The sequence below is a fragment of the Eptesicus fuscus genome, chromosome 6 (assembly GCF_027574615.1).
Source record: "Eptesicus fuscus isolate TK198812 chromosome 6, DD_ASM_mEF_20220401, whole genome shotgun sequence".
Taxonomy (NCBI): domain Eukaryota; kingdom Metazoa; phylum Chordata; class Mammalia; order Chiroptera; family Vespertilionidae; genus Eptesicus; species Eptesicus fuscus.
This window is the reverse complement of record NC_072478.1, coordinates 50543826-50565231: the sequence shown is the minus strand read 5'-3', so window position 1 is coordinate 50565231 and position 21406 is coordinate 50543826. Positions and strand designations below refer to the sequence as shown.

Sequence of the window (21406 nt, the reverse complement as noted above, 5' to 3'; positions counted from 1 at the left end):
TTAATCCTCGTAACAACCTTCACTGCAATAGCTGCAGAAAGGCAAGAATACAGTGACTTCTAGACTGCATGCCAGGCCCTGGCCAAGTAGCTCAGTTTGTTAGTCTTGTTCCGCTACACCAAAGCTTCGGGTTTGATCCCCAGTCAGGGCACATAAAAGAAGCAACCAGTGAATACATTAATAAGTGCAACAGCCTCAGCTGGTTTGGCTCAGTGAATAGAGTGTCAGCCTGCAGACTGAAGGGTCCCAGGTTTGATCCTGGTCAAAGGCACATGCCTGGGTTGCAGGCTCGATCCCCAGTGGGGTGTGTGCAGGAGGCAGCTAATCAATGATTCTCTCTCATCATTGATGTTTCTCTCTCTCTCTCCCTCTCCCTTCCTCTCTGAAATCAATTTTTTTTAAAGTGGAACAAAAATTGATGTTTCTCTCTCTAAAAATCAATAAATAAGTGTTTTTTTAATTAAAAAAAAAAAAAACCTGCATGACAGGGATTGGGAAATCAACATAGGAAGCTGGTTTGGCTTGAAGGTTGTGGAGGAGGAGGGTTGGGAAATTGTTCTGTTTAACCCTGTGTTTAGTTTGAGATGATGACAAGATAGTCAAGTGGAAACAATGGTAGGAAGTGAATGATGTGGGTTTAGAGTTGGGATAAGCAGGGCCAGAGCTGCAGAGATAAAGGTTTGGAAGTCATCGCTTTACAATTAATGTCATTGTCACATCTCTTCTTTTGACCTTTCTTACTTTATAATAAGAAAATAAAATTGGCCGAAACCGGTTTGGCTCAGTGGATAGAGCGTCGGCCTGCGGACTCAAGGGTCCCAGGTTCGATTCCGGTCAAGGACATGTACCTTGGTTGCGGGCACATCCCCAGTAGGGGGTGTGCAAGAGGCAGCTGATCGATGTTTCTCTCTCATCGATGTTTCTAGCTCTCTATCCCTCTCTCTTCCTCTCTGTAAAAAATCAATAAAAAAAAAAAGAAAAGAAAAGAAAATTGGCTTTATTTTCAAGGATTTTATGTTCTTGGGTAGCCTAGAGACATTCTTTGTTTTTGGCTTTCCATAGTTGTTATCAAGCTAAGTTTCAATTTGAACTCAGTAATCAACTATGTCTAAAATAAAATGTATAAGTAAACACTGATCTTTTTATCTTTTTTTATTTAATTCTTCAAAATTATGAAGAGATCACGTTGGTCTCTGTTAAGCAATAAATAACTATAATTTGGATGAAGATGGGTCCATGAGAAAACTTTTATTTTTTGTTATTGTTGTTGAGCAACTTTTACCCTTTTATTGTTATAGCTCTGGCAAAGGGAGGAGAAAACAAGCCTTTAGGCTGAAGAACTGTCTATCATCCCTGCTTGCTTTCTTGGTAGTTTGAATACCTCAAATCTGGGCTTTGTTCTTTTGTTAAACTACAGCCGAATTTGTACCTTAATATCTCTTAAAATAATTTGTCAGGTAATCTACTTAGCACATGAATTTAACAACTTTTATATTTTTTAAATATTGTATGTTGATTTTTTTAAAACAAAAGTTATCTGAAACATCGGTGAGTGTGCTATTTTGTACTTTGATGTCCTAAAGGTTACTGCTTTTTAAAAAGCTATTTTTGCAGCTTTGTGGAGGAGGCTGTAGGGGCTCTCTTTTGATTCTCATGTCATGGCTATTGGAGTATCTTCCCATAGCAACACTTCTCTTCTAAAATGAGATGCCAAGTAATCAAACACCCAGAATATGCATAAAATAGAAAGCAAATAGTCATTGAGTAAAGGACTAAAAACCATTCCTATGACTATTGTAATAGATTTTAGTGGCCCAACATTGTGAGAGTGTTTTTGCTTGTTTTGTTCTTAGAACTTTTTAGCATTTTTTTAGAAGGATTAAGAGGTAGATTCATAGCTATATTTTAGAAAATTGAGGTGTTGGTGTTTAATATACAGTTAGTCTAAGCTTCCTTCCCTGGCAAAACAAAGGGAGTAGGTATGTAAAATGCAAACATTCCTGTGTATGTGCATGCATTAATGCTGAGTAAAACGTGCACATACCTATATTTGTCATAGATTTCTAACTGTTTTTAGAAATAGTTTTATCCTTAATGGAAAACATTGAATTATTCTACTGTTTATAATCTGTACTCTCTGTCTTTAACCTAAACATCCCTTATTAATCTCTTGATATTCTCTTATTTACTAAACACCAAGGACAAAATGAATTAGGCTCTTCTAGTGTTTCTCCTTTTATCAATATTTCTCTTTTTCTAGACCTTCAAATAATGTAACTTGAGCTATCTTGTGGATTAACACAGTTTATTTACCTTTGATTGCTCCTTTCAAGGTTCAAAACAAAACGTAGGTTAAAGAGAAAAAATGGGCATTTCTGTTTCTCTGTAGCTTTTGTGAGAATAGGTACCATGCCTCCTTTTACAGCGCTCTTGATGCCTAGCAATGGTGTTAAATGTATAGTAGTCATTGAGCAAATGCATGTTTGCATTTCTTCCCAGAATTAGAGGTTCACTGAAGGCCATTGAGAGAGATGGAAGTAAATGGGATAGAAGGGTGAATCCTGATTACTGCACTCTTTGCTTTAGTGAGGGCAAAGCTCACTCTTTCAGAAATGCTGCTATTGTCTGCAGTGTGTACTGTTTGCATGGAAAGAGGAAACAAAAAGTTAGAGAAAAGCAAGCAGATCATTGTGAGCAACCCATGTTTATTTTTTTAAAACAACTTTTTATGTGGCTTGGAGTCACATAGAACATGAAAAAAGTAATTTAAGATTAATGTTTCTCTTAAGATGGTTATAATTTAACTCGGGTAGTAAATCTCTTTTCAGGGTTGTTAATTTATTAGGATAAAAAGAAAACCCTGTCAAAGATTTAACAAATTATTTTAGGATATAAATAAAAAGTAAGGATCCCATTAATTTTATTATATTCTTATTCTAAGGAGGATAAAATACACTCTTTAAAAGTAATGTCAATTAATTAGCTATAATCATTACATTCAGTGTTTTTTTCCCATTTATTATATTTCAGTGACTTAAAGGATGACAAGGGGGCAAAAATGATGAACCAGACTTGGGATCCATCCTAGACATGTATTTGATTTATATAACTACTTAATTTAAAATAAAAAATTTTTTCTCAAAAATCATCCTGATTCTTAGGTTGATAAAGAACTTGTTTTTCCTCTTATCACACTTTATATATAATCAGAATACAGTAATATTCCTGTATATTAGGATTTTAAAAAAATATATTACAGACTTATTTTATATGCATCTTATTATGAATTTAACTTTCAGAGAAAAATCTAATGAACTAAAGTGGTGAGGCAGGAGAAAGAGGAGAATACACAGGAAAATAAAAACACCTGGAACAAAGTAAACATATTCCTGTAATATGAGACAACTGTATAACTGTATATGACTCAGTGGCTGTAAGGAAATATTCAAAGCCTAGTACATTTTTGTAAAAATATGCTATAAATGTTTGGAAAAGCTTAGAGGGCAAATTCTTTGTTTACTAAAACTTCTCTTTGAGCCCTGGCCATTGTGGCTCAGTTAGAGTGTCATCCTGTACACCAAGGGGTGGCATGTTCAATCCCAGTCAGGGCACATACCCAGATTGTGGGTTCAATTCCCAGTCAGGGTAAATGTGGGAGGCAACCAATCAATGTTTCACATCCATGTCTCTCCCCCACCCCTTTCCTTTCTCTAAAATCAATTTTAAAAATAATTTTTAAAAAACTTCTCTTTGAGAGCAAAACATACAAATCTCTGAATTTTAAAAAATGGATATTTGTTGCCAATTTTTAAGGAATGTGTTATTCATTACTTAATATGTATAAGCACATACATCCTTGAAATCCTTTTTCCTTATTGTCAAAAGAAATTACTCTAACTTCTTATTTTTGATACTTTTTTTTAATTTTTTATTTTTATTTTTTATTTTTTTGATACTTTTTAAATATTTATTCCAATGACTTACTGTTCTTTATTTCTATAACTGGAAGCATAAATAGTATTGCCTCTTGTATTTGCTCATAAGTCAAATGAAATTAAGTTATATATGTAAAAGAACCACAACTGGTCCTAGATATTTAAAAATACTAATAATAAGCATTAATAGGTTGAAATGGATAAGTATAATAAGCAACCTCAACACTGCGCCAGATATTATTACCTACATTTGGATCCTGTGAAACCTTCCCTTACCCTTGCATCTTTACATCCAGACTTAATTCCTAAGTATATTTCATCCTGTAATTCTATATAATAAAAGTCTAATTTGCAAATTGTCTCCTTGACTGGGAGTTCAACTAGGGGGCAGCTCCAGTCAGTTGCGGTGGCAGGCGGCCAGGGGAAGCGAGGCCCGGCCAGCAGCTAGGGACCCTACCCGTGTATGAAATTCGTGCACTGGGCCTCTACTTTGATATAATTTCATGTTGTTATTGTCCTTTTTTTCTATTCATTTAACAAACCTTTTTTTAAATATATACTGTGTGCCAAAGTCCGGGGAAATATAATTTCCTCCCACCTTCTAAGTTCTTCTGGCTAGTCTAATAATCAAATTAACATGAGACAGATTAACAGGAGGAAATGTCTGAACTTTATTACAGATATATGTGGGGGATGTCATAAGAATATGGGACTCAAGGACATTGGGCAGTTGAGGTTTATAGGCAGGCCATTTGGACAAAGGAGAAGGGGAACAAGGGTCTGGGATTTCAAGGGGAAAACGGGCATTTTACAAATAGATGAGAAGGAGCAAAAACATGTGGTAAACAGATTTTTACCCAGAAACAGTGGGACACAAAGGGAAATCTAACAAACAGGCTGCCACTGTTAGTTTATATTGTGATGTCAAGGTGATGCTCCCTTCCTTTAAGCAGACTTTTCCATCTACATTTATTTAGGCAGGTAAGGGGGAGGGGAGGGTCAGCGTTTCTTTCTGAGTCATTTGTTTCTTAATAACCAGCCTAAAAACAACATCCCACATGGCGTATTTGGGATGGCGAAACTGTAGTCTCGCCTCACCAGTAAGTGTTCTGGATATTGGTGATACCCAATGAACAAAGTAAAAACAAATTCTACCCTTAAAAAGCTTGTAGGATAGTAAAAGATACATTGATTAAATATGTACATAATTTTGCCTGAGACCAGTGCTTTCAAGTAGAGGTACATGGTCAGTTAAGAATGGTCAGGGTAAGCTTCCTTGAGAAAAGAATGTTGAACATTAACTAGATATAGTGAGAAGCAAAGAGTGTTTCAGCTGGAAAATACAGCTTGTGTTACAGCCCTTTGGGGTGGATGGGGATACACAGAGGTGATATGTTCACAGAATGAATATGACTAGAGCACAGAGAAAACTGGGAAGTAAGCAAGCGCCAGACCATGCAGGTCTTATAGACCACGTTAAGGAAAAGTTAATTTTATATCTGTGGGAAGCTAATGAAAGAATTCTTGGTAAATGACAGGACTGAAATATGGAGCATAGATTTTAGTAGAACCTAAGGGTGAACATAGTAGTTTAGAGGAAAAGACAGGAGCTTGAATAAGGGTGATGGTAGTAGAAATGGAGTGAACTGAAGGTTTTAAGAGATAATTACTTTAAAGGTAAAACAAATACATGTAAAATACTGAGAACAGATTGATGTATATAATTGGCATCTTTGACATTTTATTTCTTTATTCAGCAAATAGTCACCGATTGCTTTTTATGTGCCAGTCACTGAGTTAGGTAGCAGAAATATAATGGTCTTGCCATCATAGAGCTTATAGTCAAGAGAAATAGGCATTAGCCTAATATATAAATACAAGCTAATAGAAGGGTCATGTGAGTACGCCAAGGGGAGGTGGATTGGTGTGGGGGATTGTGGAAGGCTAGCTGGAGGAAAACATTGGGGCTTAGATCCAAAGGGATGGAAAGGAGTTAAATAAAGATGCGTGGGGGAAGGGGATTTCATAGTAAGTAGAAGAACTAGAGCAAGCATGTCAAACTTACAGCCCGCGAGCCGCGAATTCGACATGCTTGAACTAGAGTATACAAAAACCAGCTGATGGTTAGTGAGCCCGTGCCTAAAGACTGAGGAGAGTAGCTGTGTATGAAGCAGCCACAGATAGGTAGGGTCTACACAAGAAAGAAATGACCTATGTACAAGGTTATTCATTGCAGCATCACCTGTACTATCAAAAGATGATAACCCAACAGTTCAGCAGGAAAGGACTAGTTGAATGAACTGGTTCATTTAGACCTTGCAACTGTTAAAAAAAAAAAAAGAAGAAGAAGAAGAATAGAAGTGTTATTGATAGAAAGCGCCTCAGAACATACTATTAACTGAGAAGAGCAAAGTGCAAAGCAGTGTATACAGTACAATACCTTTTGTGTAAGAAAGGGAGAAAATAGTGTGTAATTATATATTCTTGTACTAGCATAAAGAAAAACTGGAAGAATTAACTAAATAAAGTTGGTTACCTATAAGGGAAACAGAGTAGTTGGAGACAGGAGTGAAAATGAGACTTTTATATCCTTTAAATTTTGATCCTACAGATACAAATAATAAGATTTAACTCTAAAAAGAAAGGAAAATAAGGCCAGCTGAGATTTTTTTGTTTTTTAAATAATATGCCTTATCTTTTTTCAAACGAGACTATTTCTATTTTTCAAACATAGTCTAATATTTATTTACATAACCTATAATTTTCCTCTTAGCTTTAAAATCAAATGATTAATTATGTGTTGGAGAGAACAGAAAAACAGTTAACTTGCTAGGACATGAGTTCCCTCCATTCTTAAGTGACAGATTCAAAATGGTGTGATATAGTACCTTTCATTTATGTCAGAAAATATTTTCACGTATGATATCATGTTTGCTGCTCTTAGTGGTTTGGCTTGCAGATCCCTTTTTAAAATTTTTCTAAAACCACGTAAAAGGAGGAAAAATTTGCCAGTGGTTTGCATTGCCTCCTTTCTCTCTTTAGAAAACAGGCGGAAATTAGCTATCTTTATATAAACCGTGCAACCAAAAAGAATGGTGAGTTATGGGTTGGTTTTGAAATTAGCATCATCCAAGCCATAGTTATCCAAAATCATTTTGGTAATTTGCAATCGTCAACCAGTGTATGCAGGAGAGAAACCATGCCTACCTAACTAATCCATGTAGTCTGTCTATTGTGCTAAGATTCCAGCATGTAGTTTAGTGAAGGAGAGGTATTTTGTAGGCAAGATGTAAAAGCCTTCCATGAGAGATGGCTTTCTAATTATGAATGGCTCATTTTACAGAATTGACTTGGTTCCTTTTTTTCCTTTTTGGCAATTATAAGGTACTTGTGTTTTCTGACTTGGTCAGAAGTGATTAACTCATTTGAAGGGTAGATTTGAGTTTCATTTTTGTTGTATCCATCAGAGGGGAGGGGATTAGTTGGTCCTTTCACTTTGAGTGAATAGGATTCACTCAAAAAATTTAGTTTTTGCCCTGGCAGGTGCATGTACCTAAGTTGCAGGTTCAATTCCCAGTCAAGGGCATGTACCTAAGTTGCAGGTTCAATTCCCAGTCCCAGTGGTGGGGATACATGTGGAAGGCAACCAATCAATGTGTTTTTCTCACATCAGTGTTCCTTCCTCCTTCCCTCCCTTCCACTCTCTCTCTAAAAAGAAAAAAAGAAAAATCAATGAAAAAAATATCTGGTGAGGGTTAGCACAAAAAAAGAAAATTTAATTATTAACCATTACGGCTATGATGTACCTGTTCTATAACATGGTTGATACCTGTGTACTCCTCAGATCCATATTCCACTTATTTTGCCAACCTTGGGTATCACCCAAGTCAAGTTTGTCAGGTTTTGTAATACAGTTGAGTTTTAAGTAACCATTGTAATACCTTGAACATATCACTAATAATCAGTATTGGTTTTGGTGACAGTGGCATTACTGCACATTTTTTTTTTTTAGTTCTTAGTAGTTAGAGACTCTTCAGTTTACTTAAACTAAAACCTTTTATTAGTATTTCTGAATAAAATCTTGACACTAGCAGTGTTTAAGAATTTGACTTGGCATTGTTCTTTTTAACCTTTTCCTTAAAGTTCTCTCAGTAATGACTCAGCATTTTTTGTGTTAACTATACATATATATTCCTTCCATGACTCATCTACACTTTGCTTTGTTAGATTAAAAAAAAATTATTTGAGCCTGACCGGTGTGGCTCTGGGGTTGAGCATCATCCTATGAACCAGGAGGTCACAGGAGATCACGGTTCGATTGCTGGTCAGGGCACATGCCCAGATTGGGGGCTCAAGGCAGCTGATTAATGATTCTCTCTTGATGTTGCTATCTCTTTCTCCCTCTCCCTTCCTCCCTGAAATCAATAAAAATATTTTAAAAAGAAAAGAAAGAAACCAGCATTTAAAAAAAAAATCATTTGATAACTAGGTTTCTCCTTTATTGCTCTTAAACCTTATAATATTTTGATTTTCTGTTATTTCTCTTTAAGTTTTCAAAAGATACTTTTCTAAAACTCAGTATGTTTTTATTGATTTCAGAGAGGAAGGGAGAGGGAGAGAGAGACAGAAGCACCAATGATGAGAGAGAACCATTGATCTGCTGCCTCCTGCATGCCCCCTACTGGGGATCGAGCTGCAACCCAGGTTTGTGCCTTTGACTGGAATTAGACCCGGGACCCTTCAGTCTGCAGGCCGACGCTCTATCCACAGAGCCAAACCAGCTAGGGCTCAAGTTGTTTTTTAAAGTGCTTGTTTTGGACTATTATAATGCCTAATCTTAAAAAATATTGTATAAAGGTATTGTGACAAATTCCCTGCTGACAAGCAACTTACAGTCTAATGGAGAACATTTAGTAAAATCTGTTATACACAAAATGCTGAGTTAAGCATGAAAAAGAAGAAATACAGAATTTGATGAAGAAAAACATTAGTGTGGGCTAGAAGTCCCTGTTAATAGGTTAGGTGGCAGTATGATTTAAGCAGGACCACACAAGAATGAGCTTTGGTAGGTAAAGACCAGGAAAAAAAATTCTTAAAGAAACTCTGGATTATATGTTTAAATGATTTATAAACTTTGTTAAATTTTCTGTTCTCATCTTAAAGCAGAGCATAGTATTAATATTTATGGGTTTTCTTAAGAAAAAAATAATGACTTTGTCATAAATTTTAATAAAGCTTTCTATTAAGTTTATAAATAGTTGTTAGGTGCATAGGGTCAGAATGTAAGTTATACAAGAGATGGGATTCTTAATCTTAAAAAGTTAGTTTTCCAAGGAATAATACAGAAAACCATAACTACGAAGGAAAACTATTTTTGAATGTAAAGATGAGTGTGAGTAGACCTTTGGTTTAACTATGAGTCCTTGTTGCCCAATGTCCAAAGACCAGTGAGAACAGGGTCACCTAATTGATGAAAGGAAATACCCAGTTTCTTGACTACTCTTCTGTACCTAAGTTAATTTTGAACTTAGGTGCTCAGATGCTAACTTGAATGATTTATATTACTTAATATTTCCTCTGGCACTGGTGTTTCACTATAGTGCCAGGGTCTTCTCCATTTAAAGCAATATCATACTGTGCTGTGAATGCCTGCTAGTCTATTTTTTCCCACTGGATGTAAGCCCCATGGATGCATCTGTAGAGCATTCCCTTACAGTAAATAAATTGATAGACACTGTCCTTTGAGTAATGTGTATATGGAGGAAGCTCTCTAAAAGTATTTTACATAACATCTATATATGTCTAGCTAATCTGTGATCTAGATGATCATATAGTAGTGTACAGATGACAACGCTGAGGTTCAGAGAGGTTAAGTAACTTGCCCAAAGTCTCACAGCCAAACCAAATCTAGATCGGTTTGACTTCACAGCCCTACTTTTAGTTAAGTGAAATGAAGCTATAATGCTACTCCATGGAAAGTTCTTAAAATAGCAGAGGAAGAAGATGGGAGATAACAGAAGCCATATTGGTCACCTATACTTGGATCTCCTAGAAAGAAGGGAGGAAGGGGAAGGAGCTAACACTGTAGACCATAGAACAGAAGGGCAATAGAAAGTTGTGCTAAGGCAGAAGAAACCTGTGCATTGAGGATTTTACTATACCATTGGATAAAGATTTATAAGAGACTACCACAAGTGTGTGACCTAGTGTTACTGGAGTTTACAGATTTTGTTTCATCAGTTACCTTTTCAAAAGAGGACTGCCCTTCTTTCCCTTGTAGGATGCTTTTTTTAACCTGCTTGTCAGTGATTTGTTGAAACCTGTCCCAGTGAGTCTGAAAAGTAAAATATGTTCTCCCACCTCCACTTGTAGTTCATATTTGTCTTTCTTCCCTCCCTTCCCAGTGCCCACGCCCTTATTCTTGATAGTGTCCTTTCTCAGCTGGTAGTTGCTTTGGCAGGACAGGCATTTCCAAATCTATTGCAAAGTAATAAAATCACAAACCTAATAAAAAAAAACAAGACAGCTATACTTTCCTGCTTGCTACTCTTCTGGTCTCTTACTGAAAAAAAGATTAGTGATGGCAGAGAAAGCAAATAATTATACATTTTTAGATAGTTGGGGGTAAAGAGAGGAGTTAATACTTTTCATATTAGTGGTTGGAGACATCTTACTAAAGAATGACTTTGTTCCAGCTTTCCTCACAGCTATTACCTCAATATAGTTGTACATGTAATATAAACCCATATTTAATCAAATTACTTGGAGAGCCAATAATTAATTTGAAGAATTTAATAATTGTAAATACAACGTAAATTTTAACTGGAATTTGCCTCTTTTTCTCAATTACTTAAGCATCTCTGATAAAAATGTATGTATTATAAATTTGATTTGTAAATAAAAGTTCATTTTTATGGTTTTGATGCCTACAAAGTAATACTTCTCTTCAGGTTTTTCAGTCAGTAACTTTGTAAATAGTATTTATCTTCTATTGATACATGCTGTGTGGGCAGGAGAAAGTTTTCAGTGTAATCTACTTGGCATCATCTATCAGTCCTGCTCTTAAATTTCTCTTACCCAGTTTCTATTTTAAACCCCAGCTTGTCTCTGCCTTAGTAGTCAGTGTTGAAGTTTGTTTTGCCCTTTAACAATTAGAGTATTGTATGCTATATTTTAGGTCATTCACCAGATGTTGCTATAGTGGTTTTGCTTATGTCTGATCTGGTTGCTCACTGTTTGGCAGATCTCTATGAAAGTTCTTTGTAATTGAGTTCACAATGATTTAGTGTATTTCTAAATTACTGTAATTGTTTCTGATGTTAGGTTTTGAAAATTTGTCAAATTTGTCATCATCCTGTTTCTGCCTAGAATTGTTATTTCTATCTTCTTTTGCTCCTATTTGAAATTTCTGCTTTTCTGTTTTATTTTATTTATCCTTATAACCACTTTAAATATTTTCTAACATACATCAATAAATAGTTCATTATAGATTTTTCCTGCTCTATAATTATGAAAAGATCATATGGAAGTTTAATATGGCATCTATAATAATAAAAGCATAATTTGCTAATTAGACTGGACTGCCGAACGTCCTTCTGGACGTCCTTCTGGACAAAGCCGCAGCAGCTGCGAGGGCCGAGGGCAGGCAGCCGCAGCCGGCAGCGGCAGGGTGATGGGGGCGGCGCCTTCCCCTGATCCTCCTGGTCGCCTCCTGCAGAGGGAGGCCAGACTGCAGCTTAGATCTGCTCCCCGTGGGTCCGTCAGTAGGACATCCCCTGAGGGCTCCCAGACTGTGAGAGGGGGCATGCCGAGCTAAGGGACCACCACCCCCCAGCACAAATTTTCATGCACCAGGCCTCTAGTTAATCTTCATAATGTTAGAAAGAATTCACTTTTATTTCTTTCATCTGCTCCAGCCCTTGTGTGAGATCCTTGTCCTGAGGATGTTTAAATGCAAGTTTAGGGCCAGAGACAAAATTAGGAAGTTTAAAATATGTCTTTTCTACATTTCTACCCTTCTTTTAAGTGTTCTGGCCTATCTTTTTGTTTTTGTTTGTTTGTTTCCAACTTGTGTATTGCCTTAGGAATAGAGGCAGGTAAGAAGAGGTGAAAGAACACAAGCCAGTCTTGGGTAGACATTCCTGAGTTTCCCAAATGCCAGCCCATCTGCTTCCTAGCTCTCTAACCTTAGGCAAGTTACTTAACCTTCTGAGTCTGCTTTTTTTAACCACAACATGGAGAGAATAAAAGCCTGACAAAATAGATGTAAGGATAACATATTATCTGTCACATACAAAGTGCCTCACAAAAGTTAGTATCCCCCACCATATCAAACAATAGTCTATCAAAATACTTGGCTGTTTCTTTGATTCTCTATGCTCATCAATTCTCATAATGTTATAGTATAAATATAGAAGTAAATTTTAAAAGTGTAATGACCCTAAAATATTTCCTCAAATGTTTTGGCTTTTTGTCCCTTCTCCCAAAAGTAGGTTTGACCTTCCCCCACCTCACTGTAAGCCAGTTATGTTTGAGAAACAGAATCTTTCCTAGATTGACCTTTATAAGACCAAACAGCCTAGTAAAGAAAACCTGATAAACAAGAAAATAACTTAAAATAATACTTTTAAATCTTGTTAAAACAGCTTATATATAGTGACAACAGCACAGTCATTATCATGATTATAAAATTGTTATCTTTAAAATTGTATGGTAACTGCTTCTCTAATATTATTTTATTCTTCCCTTTAATTGATAATGATTTTTATTTGTTTAATAACCAAAACATTCTGAGGATCACTTATAGCATATCAGTGTGAATTGCATTGAAGACATTATGTGAATATGTGTCGTAATGTAAATTAATTCATCAAAGATAGCCAGAAAATACTTTTAATTGATTTCATTTAGAAAGTATATTCACGTTGAAATTTGGTTTATTAGTTTATTTTAATTTCCCTTTATTTTTTATTTAGTAGTGGTTGATTGGATAAAACAGTCAATACCATTCTTATTTAAATTTGTATCTGATTTTGAAGATGTACTGCCAAAACTAAAACTTGTACTAGGATAACACATAATCAGTGCTAATAGGAAAATGAGATAAGTAATCTGTTTTGGTATAAAATAGCTTCTGAGAGTAAAGTGACAATGAAATTTTATGCTTTCTTTCCATAATTATCACTGAAAAGCTGCAAAGCCCCGAAGGCTCTCTTATTCAAGGGAGCTGCTCTGAAGTGTGTGTATACTTCTAAAGGCTCTACACATCAACCTTCTCACAATTACTGGGGGAATGTTTTTGGAAAAACAGGTATTATATCATTTTGTTGTGAAAACTAGAAGTCAGTCCAAAAAGCACCCTCTTTCCTTGGTTTCCCATGAATTAAGTTTCATTTGGGGTGGGGGGCATTTTAAACACAGCTAATGCACCCCATTTGAGGCTTTGTTAATAAATACATCCTCGGCTACACAAAGAAGTGTTTCTCCAGGTTGGGTTTGTCAGCTACTTCAGGGAGCGGGGAACCTGACTTGTGTTGACATTTGTAGGGTTAGCTAAAGATTGGCTCTCTAACTTTCTAGACTGTTAGAACAGCTCTCTGGAAATCCAGTACATGAGCCAAATCCTGTACTCCACTTTTATTGTCTCTTCTAATTCTAGAACATGGGGATTAAAATTAAAGGCAAAATTATTTTGTGACCCAAAGAGCAATAAAGTAATTGGGTAGACTCTATTTCTGAACATTTAAATTTCACATTAAATGTACAGAGGCTCCTGAGTTGCTCTATAATTCCAAGAGCTAAGGATCATCCAAAATCAGAAAACAGGAAAGGCCCAGATAATAGTAGAGCAAGGTCAAAAATTACTTTGTGATGCAGGTAGGCTACTATGTGATACCTCTAAATAGGGAAGAGACTTAATTAATGGGGTGGTTCATAAACTGATACATAAACTCTCAGTTGGATTTAATACATCTCTAAAAGAAGAGCTAGTTTCTGCCCTTGAAAATAAATAGGAATACTGTAATGTTCTTCTTTTGAATTTCCAGATATAGGAATACTTCTATTTAAAAAGCAATTACTTTTCTCAGAAAATGTTAGTAGAAAGGAACCATAAAATTTTTAATTCAGTTTCTTCATTATGCAAGTGAGAAGAGAGTTCACTTAGTAAACTTGGGGGGAAATGGGAATGGAGCCCCATTTTCCCAGATATTTTATTCTCCTTTAGCTGCCTTAACTTTCTTCTTCAGCTAACAAGAATCTCTGCAGACAAAGAAAAGGTTTATTTAACTAATGGACAGAGGAAAATACAAGTTAATAAATGGTTTATTTGTAATAAATTTGCTTTGTTCCTGATCTAGAAAATGTCATTATAGAGAAGGAAATTTTAAGTGTGGTTTGCAAAAATTCAAGATGCATCACATATCAGTTCATGAGGATTGTAATATTGTATTTTAGGGGCAGATAGGAGTTTTCTTACATTCCCTGAGATTCATTACTTCAGACACTACAAGAAAAGGTGAATGTCTTTATGGTAAATGGAATTGATTTATGGCAATAGAAAGAATTAGAATCTGGAAAGATTATATGAAACCTTTAAATTTAGTTTCACTTTTAGATCTGTTAACTCATTTATAGTCTATTTTTGATCCTATATCTGAAATGAGTCATAAAGCTTCATTATTTTCCTGTGTTTTTCTTCCTTTATCTTTGTTTTTTTAATCCTCACCCGAGGATTGATTTTTTAGAGACAGAGGAAAGGAAAGAGAGAGAGAGAAAACATCAATGTGAGAGAGAAACATAGAACATTTGCCTCCCTTACTCACCCCACCAGGGATCCAACCTGCAACCTAGGTATGTGCCCTGACTGGGAATTAAACCTGCAACCTTTTAGTGCTCAGAATGACACTCGAACCAACTGAGCCACCCAGTCAGGGTCTTTGTCTTTTTAAAAAATAACATATGGCCGAAACCGGTTTGGCTCAGTGGATAGAGCGTCGGCCTTTGGACTGAAAGGTCCCGGGTTCGATTCCGGTCAAGGGCATGTACCTTGGTTGCGGGCACATCCCCAGTAGGGGGTGTGCAAGAGGCAGCTGATCGATGTTTCTCTATCATCGATGTTTCTAACTCTCTATCTCTGTAATAAAATCAATAAAAATATATTTAAAAAAATAACATATGCCAGACATACAAAATAATAAACATAATGCATATTTAAGTTATAAAGCATAATAATATAATAAACATCTGTGACCCCACCTTTCAACCTAAGAACTCGAATATTACCAATAATGTTATATCTTCCTATTCCTTCCCTAACCTATTCCCTTACACCCCTGCCCCATACCTTATATTTTTTTCATTCTCCTGTTAAAGGACATTTGTATTGTTTCTGTGCCTGCTATGAATATTCCTGCCTTGCCTCATATGGCATTGTGAGTGTTCAGCTTTCTAAATTAAAGCCAAATTGTTTTCTAATGTGGATGTACCAATTTACATTCCACCAGTAATGTACTCAGTTCCCTATGAGCCACAGTCACTCCAAAGTGAATAAAATGGTATTCTTTTGTGTGTTCTTCATTTTTATTTCCCTCATTATTTATTGACCACATATATTTCTTCCAGTATAAAATACCAATTCATACCTTTGCCCATATTTCTATTGGGTTGTTTGGGATTGTTTTTTTTGTTTTGTTTTTTAATTGATTTGTAGGCGTTCTTTATGTATTTTTGTACTAATCCTTTTTTGTTTATGTGTTATATATCTTCTACCATTTATGACTTGAGATTTTTACCCTCTTGACAATGGTTGTTGACAAACAGAAGGCCTTAAACTAGTTTAAGTTATCAGTCTTCTATTTGTTAGTGCCTTTTGCATCCTATTTAAGAAATCTTTTCAAAACCAAGGTTGTAAGATTTTTCTACAAGTTTTAGATTTTTTTTTTTTTCATAATTCCAAATCCACCTGGAACTGGTTTATTTATATTATGTGAATTAGGAATCCAGTTTTCTCTCCAGGTAGTGAGTGAATAACCATTGTCTCCCCCCACCACACACACACACAGATCTTTTCCCCATTTTATTGTTTATTGTCTTACTCAATTGTAAGAATTCCTTATAATTTGTAGTATCAGATTCTTTGTCTTATACATATCTTGCAAATATTGTCTCCCAATATGTGGCTTGCCTTTTTATTTTTATAAATGTCTTTTGAAGAGAAAAATATTTTAATTTTGATGAAGTCCAATTTATTAATGTCTTTCTTTTATAATTTATGCTTTGTGTGTACTATTTTAAAATCTTCGCCAAACCCAAAATCATTAAGATTTTCTCCTATGTGTTTTTCTAGAAGTTTTATAGGTTTTTAGCTTTTTTTGTTGTTGTTGTTAATCCTCACCTGAGGATACTTTTCCATTGATTCTTAGAGAGAGTGGAAGGAAGTGGGGGAGGGACACACAGAGAAAGAGAAACATGAATGTGAGAGAGACACATTGATTAGTTGCCTCCTGCATACGTCTGACCTGGGCTGGGGATTGAGCCTACAATCAAGGTACGGTGACCTTGACTGAAAATGAACCCAGGACCCTTTAGTCCATGAGCCAGTGCCATATCCACTGAGCCAGACCAACTAGGGCTGGGTTTTAGCTTTGACATTTAGGCCTTTAATCCATTTCAATCTAGATTCTGGAGATGTAGTGAGGTGTAAAGGTCAAGGTTCACTTTTCATGACTCAGTCCTTGGATCTCTTTTTGTCTATACACTCTCTTGATGAGCTTATTTAGTCACATGGGTTTGCATATCATCTGTATATTGAAGTACTATATTGACTTCCAGTTCACATTTCTGGACTGCTATCCTGAACTCTAATTCAGTTTCAGAAATATAGCTACCTAGTCAGCATTTCCCTGGGTGTTCCCTGGAAGGCATCTGAAACTGAGCTCTTCATATCCACCTTTCCCTCCTCCACATCTGGCCTTTTTTATTGTGCTGAGGTAAACTGATCAATTTCTATCTTTGAAAAGGAAAGAACTTGGTATTTCTTCTTTCATACAACACTTCTCACGCACTCGGGACACCAGATGAGTGGGCTTTCCCCCACGCTGACTGATTCTCTGGATGCCAGCTGGGTGTCCTACAATTCAATTCAGTTCTGACACTGTGGACTCTACCACCATCACCACCTTCAGACACCAATTGAATTCCACTTGTTTTCACTTGTTTTTCTGATGGACTGGCTATAAATCAAAGGTTCCCACAACCCCTCCTCGGATCCAGTCACTTGCTAGAGTGGCTCACAGAACTCAGGAAGACAGTTTTCCTACTAGATTCCCAGTTTATTGCAAATATTAAAGGCTACAGATGAACAGCCAGATGAAGAGATACTAGGACATAAGGCAGTGTTTGTGCGGGTCCTGAGCACAGACCTGCTGTCCGTGGAGCATGGGGGGCATGCTGCCCTCCTGGCACGTGGGTGCGTTCCTCAGCCCAGAAGCTCTCCAAACCCTGTACTTTAGGGGGTTTTGTGGGGCTTCATTACATAGATCTATTGATTAAGGCATTGTCCCTTGGTAATTAGTTCAGCCTGTAGCCCTCTCACCGTACGCACTTTATGATAATGAGATGTTTGGAAAGTCCCTAGAGAACCACAGGATGAGGTTTGGTTGCCACCAATCTCATTATCATAAAGTGGGGCACGGTTGAAAGGGCTCATGATGAACAACCAAAAAATACTCCTTTTAGCTCTGGAGTTGTTTCAGATGTACACCAAGAGACCAAGTATCATAACAAAAGATGTTCCCATCCTCTTATCATTTAGGAAATTACAAAGGTTTTAGGAGCTATGTTCCCGGAGTGAGGATGAAGATCAATTATATTTTCCTTATTATAAACCACAGTATTACAATCTTACAAATTCCAAATCAGTGGGCTCTAAATAAATGAAATTTTGTTTCACTAACTAAGAAAAGTCAGTGTTGTTTGAAGATTTGACTGTCAAATAAGTAACCTTGGATTTCACTGAAATTGAATGAGTACTATTCTGTGTCAGACAGTGTGCTGGGTAGTATCCCATTTCATTTAACCCTTACAACAGCACAAGAGATTCAGTTGGTAATGGCATCCCTGATAAACGGATAAAGACCTTGGCCAATGAAGTTAGAAGTAACCTGTGCCTGGTGTCACAAAGACACTAGAAAGTGGTACAGCTAAGATTGGCACACACTCCCCTCTCCTATGGGCTTTCATCCCCCCAGGAGGGCAAGCGCTTGCTTCTCAGGCCTCATTTTCTAATGTTACATGGCTGAGCTTACTTTTATTTGTTTAAAAAACAAAAACTAACTTACTAAATTTGGAGATCTAATGGGCTCTACTATGTAGTTCATGAACTGAGCAGCATCCCATCTAGCAACTAGGAGGCCATTCAAGTGGGTTGTACAAAATGGAAGGATTTTGTAGGCAGAGTTTGGGACTAATAATTAAGAGTAAATTATTTCTGGCAAGGACCCTTTCTTTTAGGGAAAGTGGGGGGGCGGTCTTATCAGGCAGAACACCTCACTAGTGTGGATCAGGAAATTCCAGGCTGATTGGTTTAAAATTCCATCCTGGGAGAGGCTGAAACTGCAGGTAGGTTAGGTTTTGCATCTAGCGTAAGTGACAGTCATCTTGGGCCTGTGGTTTTTCTTTTTAATACATTGTAGAACAGTCCCAGGGGTGTGGATTTTGAGAGGAGTGATTCTCTGGGGCCATTGTAATAGTCCACTGTAATGGGATGCTTCACTCATCTCCTAAATTGCCATCCAGAAAGCTACTTTTCCTGTGATTGTCCTGTTTCCTTAGTAAGTGTCCCTAAGTTGAGGTTCACCATCCTTTGATGTCTATACTTGGTATGGAGTGTATGTCACATAGTAATTTGTATATAATTTTTCCTCTTCAGTATTTGATTTTTGAATATCCTTAGTTTGAGAGGGTATTTAATGATATTTTTTAATTAATGCCCTCAACAATGTTTGAAAATGGCAAACAGAGTACAGGCATGCCTTGGAGATAATGCAGTTTCAGTTACACACCACTGCAATAAAGCAGGTTGTAATCTTTTTGCTGGTAGAGGATCTTGCTTTCAGTTTGTAAAATACGCAACATCTATAAAGTGCAATAAAGCTGCCCATAATAAAACAAGGTATTCCTGTACATATTTAGCTTCTTAAACTGGTCTGTCCCCTGTAGGGAAATTAAAAGTCATCAAAGGCTCAGACCCTGCAAGACAGTGTACAGTAGGTATACGTGAACTACTTTGCATTATTAAAACAGCTTTTCCTGAGGAGAGAGAGATTATGTGAGACAGTCCGTTGTCATTGGTGTTAATGCGTGGTCTTGTACTCTGCCCTGTTCACAGGTGAAAGTATTGCACAACCAGCTGGTCCTTTTCCACAATGCCATCGCCGCCTACTTTGCTGGGAACCAGAAGCAGCTTGAACAGACCCTTAAACAGTTCCACATCAAGTTGAAAACGCCTGGAGTGGATGCCCCATCTTGGCTTGAAGAACAGTAAAATCACTCCTGCAAACAAAAACAAACAAACAAAGGAAAGTCACATGGTTCTATTTCTAAACAAACCTAATAAGAATGAAGCACAGTTGGGAGAAGAGAGACAGGGTGACAACCATTGTAGAGATTCTCACACAAACAGCTTTAATTTTTCCCTTTTTCATACTTTAACAATTGAACTGTTAAATTTGATGGGAAGGTGGGCGGTTTTAGCGAAACATAATTTCTATAATCTGAACACAATAATTTTTCTTTTTGAGAAGTCCTTTTGTATTGTAAGGATTGATGGCTATTTCTGTAGTTTGAAAACATCTAATGTAGATTTGCACTGACCAGATCAAAATTCAAGAGTTTTGGTCCTGGGAATGAGGGCCAGTTGTAACTTTTCCAAAGGGAGGTTTACATGATTTGTATCAACATCAGATATTTTATATATGATTATATTAAACATCTTTAAGAGATTCATTTTCATGTATTGTCTTAAAGAAAGAAGAGACTATTTTGCAGAGTAAAATTATTTGGTATTCCTACCGCATCCACGATAGGCTGGCAGCCGCTCTAATGAATGACTGATTAGCTTGTGGAGTTTTGGCAAATACCTTTTAAAAATGAATCAGTACCATTGTACTTTTGTTTAGACTTTTTTTTTTTAAGATGCAGGAATCACACTAATTTCTATGAGGCTTTTGAGCTTATGAATATGTATCATCCAAAGTCAGAGGGTGGTTATGTTAGCAGTCTTTTGATTCATAATGAAACCTGCTTAAGAAAATAAAATTTTTTGACAGGTGGACTTGGGAATAGAAATTCTTGATGGTTTCTAGAGTAGAAATCTGTGCTCAGAAAGCTAGTTTTTGGGTAAAATCTATTTTGACAGAAGTGAATTCATAGACAGCTTTCATTGACTTCCATATGTAACAATACCGGTTAAGCCTTAAATCACAGATATGTGCCTTCTCAGATACAGTAATTCTCATTCAACCAATGTACAGAATCCATAAGGAAATCCCTTTCAGATAATGTCTGACCTGTATGTTCCTTCTTTGGAAAGGAGCACTGTGTATAAATGTTGGGTTTCTTTGTACGCATTAAACCACATTTAGGGCTTAAGGTGAAATCAACTTTTGAATACACTATTTGGTTTTTCTTCATTCCTTTTATGGAATGGGGAGACAGGAGTTTTTTCATGAGTAAAGGAAAGGCAGTGTGGGGCAGAGTGGTGGTAAGAAGAAGGGGGACTGGAAAGGCCAGCACTAGTCTAGTTGCTCAGCACTGTTGGTTTTGTGTTCCTGTGGTTGGCCTGTCCACTGTGTGGTTCAATCAGTAATGTAATCCTTTTTCAGTATAAGTTTTCTTGATTTTTGTCATAGACATAAATTAATATTTTGAGAGGGATTCCTTCACCTGTTCTTTTGTGTCGAAATGAAGTACTTAAAATTACTGTTATATATGAACTTGTGGACTGTAAGATTTGTTATATATGTTCAAATGCCTTTTAGCTGGCTTTTTAAATAATATGCCTGTTTTCAGTGCTTAATACAATGTAATGTGATTGTAAATCATAAACCTATTTTAAATCATTCCCTCCTGTATATTTGTACTCTTGAGAGCCTTATTTTATTCTTCCAGCAGAATTACTACTTGTGATAGTTCATTTACATTCCCCAGAATGTGCCTCTGGTGTGAATTTTGTATTCTTATTAAAAGTGTTTGCTGCAGTACCTTGTTCCTCTGGCTCTTCATCATTTAAAATAAGAAGCAACTTTTGGAAATTCTGAGGACATATTATTAGGTGTTTCTGTAATTGTTTTATCTCAGTAACTTATTTTTTTCCCCTCAATTGAAATCTCTTTAGGGAGAACATGCCCACTCTTACCACATTTTAATAACAATTATAGTAGCTAAGGAATTAAGTAGTTTCATGGGTTGAT

At 36.4% G+C, this 21406-nt stretch overlaps 1 protein-coding gene across 6 annotated transcripts in view; it reads left to right on the top strand.

The window, feature by feature from the left end:
- The window catches only part of ARFIP1 (ADP ribosylation factor interacting protein 1), a 79585-nt gene extending 58389 nt beyond the window's left edge, over positions 1 to 21196 (top strand). For 5 of the 6 annotated variants that reach the window (XM_054717684.1, XM_028151785.2, XM_054717683.1 and 2 more), the window contains one exon: positions 19324 to 21196. In XM_054717684.1, coding sequence (XP_054573659.1) covers positions 19324 to 19479 — 156 coding nt within the window. In that variant the 3' untranslated portion in view covers positions 19480 to 21196. Of the gene's footprint in view, positions 1 to 3030; positions 3108 to 19323 lie in introns of those variants that run through there. The other variant, XM_054717682.1, reaches the window with a different exon arrangement.
- Positions 21197 to 21406: the final 210 nt, after the last annotated feature.